Here is a 12,321-nt window from a genome sequence, read left to right on the forward strand (position 1 = left end):
ACAAAAGGTCTTTATTTTATACCTTAGTGAAAATGTGCAATTTTTATTGTATGTTTATAAATTTACTTTAATAAGTATTTATTTGATCATTTATTAAATATTTGTTTTTTTTTTTGTAATAAATGCTAAAATTAATATAATTTAATAAAAAAAAATTGAAAACTGGACTCTTGTTGCAAAATTTCCTTGTAATCAATCATTTGTCAGCTTTTTAGGCCTTAAGACCTACGGCAGCGACTAAAGCTTTAACTTTTTCTACGTAAGCGTTAGTAGCATCGGCAGTTGACATACCCTTACGATTATTCCATGCTTCCCATTTGGCTTTTCCTTTAAAGTCCAAAAATCCAGGTTTATCTAAATTTTTAAGAAATATAATTTTGTTTAATAAAAACTACATTACATACATAACTATATTAATTTAAATTAGGTTTTTTTTTTAAAAATAACTGTTTTTAAACAATCACCCTGTCATTTAAAACAATTAAGTAGGTATTTTTATTATTCGTTATCAATTTATTGATAGCGGGCAATAATAATACAATAAATATGTATGTATGTACCATGTAACATTATTGTTTCTTGTAGTTGTTAATGACATGATAATCTCTCTCGCTAAATAGAAATACATAACTTTAATTGATAAACTTATGTACAGTGAATCAATTAAGTAATTTGCCTATGCAAAATTTTATAAATTTTAAGAAAAAATTTTATCTGAACAATTATTTACAGCAAAATAAAACTATTTGTTTGTTGTATTTTTTAAAGGATATCTTATATTTTAATTTTCTACCATAAAATGTAAAATCGTGATATTATTTAATGAAATTTTTGATAAAGTGTGAACGTATTGTTAATTTTTTAGGTCAATAAAGTATTTTGTTTTTTTAGGGTTTTTTTTTGTTATTTTTTCAATATTGCTGCATTATTTTTTAAAATTTAATATTTTTTTACTCCTATATATTAGAATAAAATTTTTAGATATTTTAGTAGTGGAATGACATTTCTTGGATATTTCTTAACTGATTTATTATCCTATATACCTATAAGAATTTATCAATATTTTACACAATCTTTATTTTTAATTGGAAAACATAAATTTACTTTTTACATGTTTTTTCCAATTTTATTTATGAACAAAAATCTAAATTCTCTTAAAAAAAGGTAGGCAAAAAACTTAGATGATTCACTGTATATGTTCCATATAGAGTTATAGAAGGAAAATTTTAGTTTATGAATGAACAATTCTTTTGTAACAATCATAAGGATCGATTGTCACAAAAGAGTCATATTCCTTTTGTCTGACTTTAATATTTAGTGAGCTGGACGAAGGGATAAACTAGCAGCTATAGCTAATAAATGATTAAGAAAAAGCATAATATTTTCATGGATTGCTACGGAATTTAAGTCATTAGATTTGGGTAATTTTAAATAAGAATCATGCAGCTATCTGGGGTCTTCGGAAAACTGATTTCATAAGGACTCTGGGTTCGAAAACGAAATGTATATAAAAAGCCTAAGAGATCATTCGTAATTCATTTAAAATCTACCAGCTACATTAATATAAATCTATCTAGATACTTAAACAAAAACAAAGATACATACCAGTATTGCAATCACCAACGGTAGCTTGCTTATACAAACTGTATAATTCTAATAAATCATTATCGGCGGGTGTAGAGTTCAAATTTTTTACATCTTCAGCGGCTTTGTTAAATTCCTACGAGAACAAAAAAAGTAAAATAAAAAAGATTATAAGAATATACAAAGATAGAAACTTTTTAACACGTGTAATTTTTTTAAGAAAATTTAACTAAAAAAGTACAAAGTACAAATATGATAAGAATTAAACATAAATTGATTTATTTAAAATCTAAACAAATTAGATTTATTGTATTTTATTTACCTCTTGAGTGGCCATGGTTATAGTACAAAAATCTAACTAACTTTGTGCGTATCGAATCTGCGAATGAAATGAAAATATATGTACAATATTATTTTTAATTTATATTAAATTCAATTTTAGGATAAAGTTTAATTATTGAAAAAGTCGTGTACACACAAGAAAATATGCATTAATATACATATACAAAATGTTCTTTAGGGGTCACGCCACTTGCTAAAGCCACTCCCTCTCCTTTAAAAGTTTTTCACTTACACAAATTTAATAACTATTGTAAGGAGGGAAAAGGGGGAGGAATTTTAGATTATTATGTAAATACAAGAAGTTTTTCCGCTTTTTGCTCTTACCAGTTGAATAGTTAATAACTGTGTGAAAATTAGCCGGTTGTTTTATTTTACTAATCGGAAAGTACTTCATAAACAAGATAGCACCAGTTTGCCAGGGAAAGGAAAATACATTCATTTTGTTTTTGTAAAAGAGCTTAGTTCTATCAAATTCTCCTATTAGTTTTGTTATTGGTGTACAACAAACACAAGTAAGTTTGACAGTTAGGTTTACAAATATATCATGAATGATAGCAGCTGGTTCATTTGTGTTATTACTAGTAATGCTAATTCAGCGTGATAGTTAACTTGACATATTTTTAATATAATCAAGGTAAATAAATCGACTTTCGAATAATCGAACAATCAACTTTTTGTCGAAAAAAGTCGAAGTCGACTATTTTGTCGAAAAAAGTCGAAGTCGACTATTTTGTTCCAAAAAAGTCGATAACTCGACTATCGTCTGTGAGAAAAGTCGACTTTGTGAATAAATGTCGAAAAAAAGCCGAAAAGTCTGAAAGTCGAAACAAGTCAAAAAATATTTGGAAAAAACTAGAAAGAAGTCGAAAATAGTCAAAAAGTCGAAAAAATGAAAAGGCGAAAAATGTCGGAAAAAGTCGAAAAAAGTCGAAAAAGTCTAAAAGTCGACTTTTATTTAAATGAAAAAAATCGAAAAAATCGACTTTTCATAAAATTCAAAAAGTCGACATTTAACTAAATAAAAAAAGTCTAAAAGTCGACTTTTCGTTTCAACTGTAGAACCCTAATTAGGTAATATCGAATCTTAACCCTCTGGGACTGACGTGGATTTTAACTATTTTACTGATGTGGTGTCTGCTAGACACCATTTTTTGAAAGCTTATATTTTCTAAGATATGTTTTTGAAACCTACTTTAACTATTTCTGTTTATAGTTGAAGGGTCTAAGTTGTTATTTATTTTATTAGTTTTTTTTAATTTGACACGATAATGCACATTGAACAGTGTTTATTGACAAGGTACAAATTGAAAAACATATTTTTTCTGTTTTGTTTTTTTTTGTCTGTCAGAGGGTTAAATACCCTTCACTTATACGAATTGTATATTTCTCAGAATGATGTGTATATATTAAAAATATATAATAGTATAATTTTATGCTTATATCAATCAAGAAAAGACTTGTGATTTTGAATTTTTTAAATAACTTCTATAGTTGCTGAAAAAAACTAATCAAGAATGAGAAGCAACGTTTTTTATCAACCGACTTTATTTGATTATAAAACTATGTACCTTATTTTGCAATGAATAACGGTAATTATGTTTGTTCAAGCTTTCAACTGCATATATAAGCAGTCTGGCTACTCTACGAAAAAGATGTTTTACGACATTAATAAGATGACAGCAGTAACAGGTACATTGCAGTTTTTATGTATATATTTTGACAGTATGAAAATCTTGTTCAATACAATGTTTGACAGATTTGGCATACAAAAACATAAACGAAAATCAACCATAGGTTTTAACTACTTTATTTTGTATAAATTCTTCCTTTTATACAATAAAAACAACAACGCATTGAAACAAAGTATAACAACAATAAATTGATATGAAATTGTAAATATTATTTTTAGAGATTTTCATCTTATTAAAAACATAAATAGACGGATATAATGGTAAATTTTCAAATTTATGTTTTGCATTAAAACATTATAATATTGGAATAATCTTAAGATCTTAGTAAACGATGAGGTCAACTCAGCCAGTTCATCAGATGACGAGGGAGGAGATATTAATGTAACCGAAGAGAACAGCAAACAACATGTAAAATCCAACAAAGATGATCCGCAAGGGCAAAATCATACAAAGACAAATACGGACTCCAACTCAAAACCAGAAGATTGTCCGGAGATTTTATTGAAAATGTTAATGGAAGTCTCTCAAAAACTATGTAAGTTGTCCTTACCTTATTTTTTGGCTATTCATAAGCGTCAATAATAATAAGCAGGCCGTCAAATAAAATGGTTGTTCCACTTAATCATGGTCGATTTGGGAGGTTATCAATTATTTGATCGTTTTGCACAATGGTGTGTACAGCATCCTCATCTGGCAATTTGTTTATTAGCGGCTGGCTTGGTGGCTTCATTGCCAGTTTTACTATTTATGGCATTTGCCTTATCAACAATTGTTATGACCTTTACGGGATTTTTAGTATTAGAAGGTGAGTTTGCTATTATTAATATCAGAAAAATTGTAATATTTCTAATGTGTTTTCCCTTTCAGGAACTCTTTTAACCATCTTAACCATGATAATGCTGGGACTCTTAGGAGCTGTGGGAATAGTCTTAATATTTTTTGCTCTTGTTGGTGTTACAACATATTTAGGAGTTTCACAGGTCTATGACATGTATGGTAGTACAGAAACTGAACGTACAAATTTAAGAAATGTAATGCAAAGGAACGATCGAAATTTCACTACGCAGACAGCACCATTACCAAAAAATTCTAATCGAACTTCACAAGATGAAAATGTTATTGATTAAGTTGGAGAAAACACAAATTTTCGAAATATTTAACACAAAATGTTGCCATTTTTTTGTGATGGTCATTCTATATATTATTATATTTATTATTCATGTTATTTTATCCTTTATTAATTAAATCTTATAACTTTTAGTATTCGAAATTCTGTACTTCAGTTGAGGTATTAGTTGTATTTAAAATAATAAATATCAAATCGCACAGATGTCACTATTATTAAAAAGAGCTTAAATTTTAACTTTAATACTATTTCGACTGTCCAAAGAGATACCATTTTTCTCCTGGGTTCAACATTTTAAGAGCAAAGGGAGCTAAATACCGCTAAAATAAATAGCGCTAATATACCAATCGACATCAGCCGATATACTGATACCGCTTAAAAACCGTTTCCAAAATATTTTTTAATACCGTTACCGCTATCTTTTCATCGCTTCGAAAAGGTTTTCAAGCTTTCTTTTCAACTGCAATTATTATTTTTTATAATGAAATAAATAAAACTCGATTCTTGAAATTTTCTAAAAATCGTCAAAATCAACATAATAATCGCCACCTCAAAATTTTTGAAACCAAAAGTCGTCAAATCAAAATCTGGCAGCTCATAGTAATAACAACTCTGTGTAGAAAAGCAGCCATTTTAGTTTCATTCGTTTGTGTTCGAACGAACAACTCGTTGTGTTTTGCATTTTTGTCTATTGAAAAATTTAATTTTTTTAAGTAAAAAGTGGTTTAAAAATACAAATTTTTATATAAAATTGTTATTTTAACTTTACTAAGTGGTAAGTAATTGAAGTTTCTCAAAAAAACTATGGATTTTCTGCAAAAAATGAATTGAAAATTTGATGTTAATTAAATATGATGTGTGTGTGTACATTTTTCTTTTGTTGATACGATTGTGTTGTAGAGGTGTGGTGAATTGTTAAATTGATATACTTTATATTTGTTGTGTTTTGATTTTTCCCTTTCAGGTGGTAAAGAAAATTATAGTATAAATATAAATTCTTAACAGGAATGTGTTAATATTAAATAAATTACAATAATTGTTATAGAATTGCCTGTATATGAAAAATGTTTTGTATTATAATTTAACTGCCGTTGCAGGTTATTGAAGAAAAGTGTCTTTCGTTTAGGTTTGGTAGAGTGAAAGTTGTTGTTGGACTTCTATTTGGTTTTATAAGCTGTAATATATATAAATTTTAATATTGTTTTTCGATTAAACAAACAGTTTTATTTATTTAAAATATCCATACTTTGTAAAAAAGTAAAGAAACTTTAAATATTTACATAATTTAGTATCAGAATTTTGTGTCATTGCTTAGCGTATAACTGGAAATCATTTGACCAAGCTCTCCTAATTGACTCTTAGTATACAAAGTTTGAGAAAAAGAAATAGAATGAAACAAACTCATCCATTTGTCTTTTACTAAGTTTTTGGATTATAATCTTAAATACTTTAAAGTTACCGGATAATACTAGTCGACTTTATGCTTATATTTGTAGCATGTCTAGAAAATCTATGATATTTTAATATTTTGCAACAAAAAGAAAAATAATTCCTGGTTTGCAAGTTTATATAAATTTGCTTCAAACCTTTTATGTGGATATGCATTTCTTTCCACAACTGCAAAGACCTAAAAGCTCCAGAGCAAAATCACAAGCTAATATTTGAACTGTTTTTAATTTTCTTTATTAGTACGTAAAATTTACTGATATACATATGTATGTATGTATGTGTATGGGTGTGTAGCAACAAAAACACACTAAAACAAAAACCCCAAAAGCAACATAAACCAAACAAACCGTCTGATACAACCCAACCAACCATCATCCACTTTTACAAAATCGAAATTCCTGTTGTTGTTTTTGTTTTGTACGTCTCTTGTTGTAGTCGAACTAACTTTTTTTGAGTGTGCCCTGCTAACAGCACAAACAAACATATTTGATGTATTTCAGCTACATAGAGCTCTTAGGGAGCTCTATGTAGTTTTATTTCTGTATACTTCCACTGTTACGTTTCGGCTTTCATCGTGTAATGGCTGCGTTTTTCCGTTAAAAGATATTTTAACTAAATATCAAGAAAATAAATAATACAAAAAAAAATTATCTTTATAAAGACTTTTTTAAAGTTATTCTTTAAAATCAATCAATAAACTTTATAATAAAAATAGTGTTTTAATCATTTATAAAAGGTGATAATTAAAATAAATATTAAAAATTTCTTAGTAGTGAGAATAGAAAATGTTAATTTTTCTTATAATACTTGTTTTTTAAACATATATACATAAATATGTACCAACTACGTATACAACTGCTTACATATCTACATACTTCTATATGTTGTATTAAATGTACATACAATTGTACATGTATAAGTTGTACATAAATATTTACATTTTATTTATCTATCTGTTGTCTTTATTCAATTTTTCTTTTTTGTGTTTAAAGTTTGTTGTTTGTTTTTGTTGTTGTTTTTTTTTTCTTCTTTTAATTCTGTTTTATTCATTTGTTTGTGTTTTAAACGGAAATATTTAGGGAATGACTAATGAGTTGTTTATTTATTTATTTGTTTATTTTATGTGTTTTATTTTTATTATTTATTCTCTGTTATTTATTTTGTATTGGATTTTCTTTATTAATTTGTGTTTATGTTGAAATATATACTTTAAACAAATAAAATAGGTTTGAAATTAAAGATTTAATTAATTAAAATAAAACATTGTGTATTTCTTATAATTAAAATTATTTTATTTTATGTTTAAATAAAAATATGACGCTTCTTTTACAAAATACCGTTATAAAAATAACAGTAAAAAGTACAATTGAACACAGTGTTGAAAAAAATTATAAGAACAAATGTTTCTTCTTTTATTAGATAGAATGTTTCTAGCGGAATATCTGAAATATTTTACACAATTTTATTTTAATTGTACAAAATTATTTTTGGAATTGTATAAATTGGTAGACTTGTATATTATTTTTATAAAGCAATTAATTTTTTTTATAAAAGTAAATTGAAAGTTGACGAATAATCCATTACATTCGTGCAACCTTAAAGTTTAAACGAATAAGGTCGGGTTTCTTACTACTCAGTTAAACTCAGCATAACTTGCAGACAGACAGACTTTAACCGATGATTGTGTTTTTATACCCTACACCACTATAGTGGGGAGGGTATAATGCGTTTTTGCTGAAGTTTGTAACACCCAAAAATATTGGTCTTAGACCCACCTTAAAGTATACCAATCGCCTCAGAATCACTTTCTGAGTCGATTTAGCTATTTCCGTCTGTCCGTCCGTCTGTCTGTCTGTGTGTCCATGTAAACCTTGTGCGCACGCTACAGGTCGAAATTTTCAAAATAATTTGATGAAATTTGGCACATACTCTTTTTTTGGTTCAAGAATTGAAAATGGTTGAAATCGGTCCATTTTTTCTCCTAGCCCCCATAGAACCGTATGGGGGCTTTTTTTTGTGATCGGGCCTCATTTGACCCTAGCCCCCATACAGAATCTACATAAATGACTTTGTAGTGGACGTGAATTCATCTACCAAAATTTATAAGGATAGGCCCATATTTACCCCTTCTCCCCTATGAGCCCTCTTGTAGAAAAATCTCTCTTTTTTGTCAACAATTAGTAAAAATATTCCACAATAAAACAAATTAAATGCTTTATTTAAAAAAAATTCAAAATTTTAACATACTGACTGGTGTAGGGTATCATATGGTCGGCAATGTCCGACTATAAATTCACACTTGTTTAGTTATGGATTTAAGTTCAGTTAACTTTGTTAGTATTGCCAACTTTTCACTCAAAAACATAAACAATAAACAGCTATTTTTTGCAAATAACACGTTTGTAAAATACAAAATATTGGAAAAAAATTTAAATAAACATTTAAAACAATAAAAAATAAAACAAAACAAATCAGAAAATTGCAATTTACTTTAAATATTAAGTTTTTGTTCTTCCGAAATCATTGTTTTACTGTTTTTGTTAATTGTGTTTTCTCACTTCAACTAAAACTAACATAATAAGTGACTTTACTGTTTTCTGAAAAACAGAAAACATAAATTAAACTAGGTTTAAACAAAGAATGTAGATTATCTTTATCTGAAAAACCCACCCTAAATCGTTTTCATAATTGTTTATAAATTATATTTAACCAATTAAAAAATCTTTTGTTATTTATCTTTTTTACATTTTCCAATCATTCCAACTAAATCTATTTTATTTTTAAAAACATAATTCTTGTTAAACTTAAATTTCACAAATTTTATATAAATTTTAGTTAAAAAAAGAAAATGTCTCATACATGATGGGTATATCCGTTCACACATGTGTTTCTCCTTGTCAATTTATTTCACGTTTTATTTTTTTGTTTATTGTTGCTGTTTCTTTTTAGTTTAGTTGTTGCGTATCCGTTAATCCCTAAAGTACCTGTATTTCCATGTAAAACATTATAATAACAACATAAATTGTGTGACTAAGAATACCCTAAAATTTATGTTTTATTTCTATACAAAGTCATTTGAAATATTTTAAGATTTTTCTGAGCGTATGCCGATTTCAAATCTATTTTTCTGTAGATAGCAAAACATTTGAAAGAAAGAAATTTCTTATAAAAAGAATATTTTTTTACGAATTTTCGATAGAACATCATGGAATTTTGGTAGAATGTCAGAGATTTATTAATATGTTTAGTGAAAAAATTTATTTTCATTGAAAATCTAAAAACTTCCGCGACTAGTGTTTATAGTAATACTGCTCTTAAGAAGGACATTATCTGGCTACTATTATACTTTGTTCGGTGCCTGGTCACTGCAATGATATGGTAATATATACAGCTGTTCATTGTTTATATTTTTGAGTGAAAATTTGGCAATACTAACAAAGTTAACTGAACTTTAATCCATAACTGAGGGCGAGTTTTTCTGATAAAGATAATCTTCATTCTTTGGTTAAACCTGGTTTAATATATGTTACGTATTTTTTAGTTATCAGTAAAGATACTAATTATCTTAGTTTATCTGAGAATTATTGGCCAATTAAACTTAAGTTATAAGAGAAAAAACACAATTAACAAAAACAATAAAACAATGATTTCGGAAGAATAAAAACTTATTTTTTTTAAGTAAACTGAAATTTTTTGTTTTGTTTTATTTTTTATTGTTTTAAATGTTTATTTAATATTTTTCCAAAATATTTCATTTTACAAGAGTATTATTTGCATAAAACAGCTTTTCATTGTTTATGTTTTTGAGTGAAAAGTTGGCAATACTAACAAAGTTAACTGAACTTTAATCCATTACTGAAAAACACAATCATCAGTTAAAGTCCGCCTTAATTTGTTCCGAGTTTTATCTAACAGCAATTTAAGAATAGTTTAACTGAGTAGTAAGAAACCCGCCCTTTAGACAAAAGCCCTAATTGTGCAGTGCTCCGTTAAAATCTCTGTCAGATTCTATCTATTTAGTCCTATAGGTATCTTGGTAGCCCTTATATCAAGTATTAGAAATAAGACCATTCTACTATTCCAGAATAGGTTGTTGATGTCTTCAATTCACTTGATAGTATGTGGTACAGTAATATAACGGTCTATTGTAGAATATGTCAATATATAAAGGAACTAGATACGGTTTTTATATTACTTGTTTGAATTAATAAACAAAATAAATGTCTGAGAAAGAGGTCCCATGGCGACGTGTAGAAAATTTATATTCTCTCACAACTCGTTATTGTTCTTCAGTGTTTTCTTATTCTATAATTGAATCTTTACAAGGGAATCACAATGGAACTTATGGTTTTAAATATTTGATATAAAATTTTATTTAATTATATTTATTTTTATTAATTTTTGTTTTATTTTCATTACAGGTGTGGTGTACAACGCCTAAATCACCAAAATGAGTTATATGCCAGCACAAAATCGTACAAGTAAGTAAAAAATCATAAGTTTTTTTAGTTCAAAATTACATTTAAATAAATTCTTTAAACATTTAATTTAATCTTTATAAAAAATTAAAATGGGAAATAATCATCTTCTATGTTTAACATACAAAATTCTTAATGTAGAAATAAAGTTTTCAAAGCCTTTCAATCATGTAATAAATTACACCACTCATTGCTGACTGACTACATTTCATTATATACACGTACTTGCTGTAGTACAAGAACTTTTCCAATAAAATACTTATTTCTCTGTAACATCCAACACTTGATTGCATATTTCAAACTAATTTCTTTTTGCTTACAAAAGTAAAAAAAAAAAAATGTTTGAACTACTTAAAATTCAGAAAAAAACAGAAATGTGCAAAAAGGCAGCCTTTTTTTGTAATGGCATGGATTGAAGCTAGAGTGAGTGAAGTGCACTCGTAGACATAATAGAGGCAGGCTGCAACATTAGGACAAACATATGCCCAATGCTTACAAAAAAAGACTTGTGCAAATAAAAGAAAAAAAGAAATATTTCAAATGCAATAATAATATGTTGTACATATTTTCTTTTCCTTTTTTTTGCTGTTGAGATTTAACACGCGCTACCATATGGGTAATATGTATTTTAACTCCCACCACTTGAAGCCACCACCGCCACCAACATCAGCAACAACATCAATAACAGAAAACAAGAAAAAAAAAAACATACAAATTGTGATTGTTGATGTTTAATGTTTCTTCCTTGAAAACATACTTGTGATACTGCTGATGATTATAATATATTTTTTATTTTCAAAGAAATATACATACGAATATTTATGTTTATACATATCTTTATGCGTTTTTTTAACTTGAATGGTGGTGGAATTGTTAAAATTTATATTTCTCAACATAACCAACATTTTTTAATATGTATATATATTTTTAAAAGGATTAAGGGCGGATTTCTTACTACTCTCTTAAACTAGGCTTAACTTGCTGTTAAATTAAGCTCGGAGCAAATGTAGGCGGACTTTAACCGATGATTGTGTTTTTCAGTTATGGTTTTAGAATCAGTGAACTTCTTTAGTATTGCCAACTTTTTAGTCAAAAACATAAACAATGAACAGCTGCTTTTTGCAAATAACACTTTTGAAAATGTAAAATTTTCAAAAAAATATAAATAACCATTTAAAACAATAAGGTCGGGGTTTTCAGATAAAGATAATCTATATTCTTTGTTTAAACCTAGTTTAATTTATGTTTTGTGTTTTTCAGTAAACAGAAAAGTTACTTATCTTATAAATAAGATAAGTTAACAAAGTTACTTAAGTTATAAGTAAGAAAACACAATTAACAAAAACAATAAAACAATGATACGGAAGAACAAAAACTTAATATTTTAAGTAAATTACAAATTTCTTATTCGTTTTGTTTTATTTATTATTGTTTTAAATGTTTATTTAACATTTTTGGAAAATTTTTCATTTTACAAAAATATTATTTGCAAAAAACAGCTGTTCATTGTTTATGTTTTTAAGTGAAAAGTTGGCAATACTAAGAAAGTTAACTGAACTTAAATTCAAAACTGAAAAACACAATCATCGGTTAAACTCCACCTAAATTTATTCCCAGTTTAATCTAACAGCAAGTCTAGTTTAAATGAGTT

The 12,321-nt window shown here is 26.9% G+C and overlaps 3 protein-coding genes across 11 annotated transcripts in view; 2 read left to right on the top strand and 1 right to left on the bottom strand.

Annotated features, from left to right (window-relative positions):
- Positions 1-45: 45 nt before the first annotated feature.
- On the bottom strand, positions 46-2,465 carry LOC111681470 (acyl-CoA-binding protein). Its single transcript, XM_023443255.2, has 4 exons — positions 2,251-2,465; positions 1,907-1,963; positions 1,606-1,720; positions 46-354 (listed from the first exon to the last, which is right to left on the bottom strand). Exons 2-4 carry the CDS (start codon positions 1,919-1,921, stop codon positions 212-214), a joined length of 273 nt encoding a protein of 90 aa, XP_023299023.2. The 5' UTR covers positions 1,922-1,963; positions 2,251-2,465; the 3' UTR covers positions 46-211.
- Positions 2,466-3,795: 1,330 nt separating this feature from the next.
- Positions 3,796-4,965, top strand: LOC111681475. Its single transcript, XM_023443262.2, has 4 exons — positions 3,796-3,877; positions 3,936-4,152; positions 4,210-4,422; positions 4,485-4,965. Exons 1-4 carry the CDS (start codon positions 3,875-3,877, stop codon positions 4,742-4,744), a joined length of 693 nt encoding a protein of 230 aa, XP_023299030.2. The 5' UTR covers positions 3,796-3,874; the 3' UTR covers positions 4,745-4,965.
- Positions 4,966-5,369: 404 nt separating this feature from the next.
- Positions 5,370-12,321, top strand: part of LOC111681485 (armadillo segment polarity protein) — a 23,433-nt gene continuing 16,481 nt past the window's right edge. For 8 of the 9 annotated variants that reach the window (XR_006940440.1, XR_006940438.1, XR_006940439.1 and 5 more), the window contains exons 1-2: positions 5,370-5,518; positions 10,614-10,673. Coding sequence is in view for 5 of the 9 variants with exons in the window: in XM_023443272.2 (XP_023299040.1) it covers positions 10,643-10,673 (31 nt within the window). In the remaining 4 variants the exon portion in view is untranslated. Of the gene's footprint in view, positions 5,519-6,756; positions 6,929-10,613; positions 10,674-12,321 lie in introns of those variants that run through there. The other variant, XM_023443273.2, reaches the window with a different exon arrangement.

This window comes from Lucilia cuprina, chromosome 3 (genome assembly GCF_022045245.1).
Source record: "Lucilia cuprina isolate Lc7/37 chromosome 3, ASM2204524v1, whole genome shotgun sequence".
In the NCBI taxonomy this organism is placed as follows: Eukaryota; Metazoa; Arthropoda; class Insecta; order Diptera; family Calliphoridae; genus Lucilia; species Lucilia cuprina.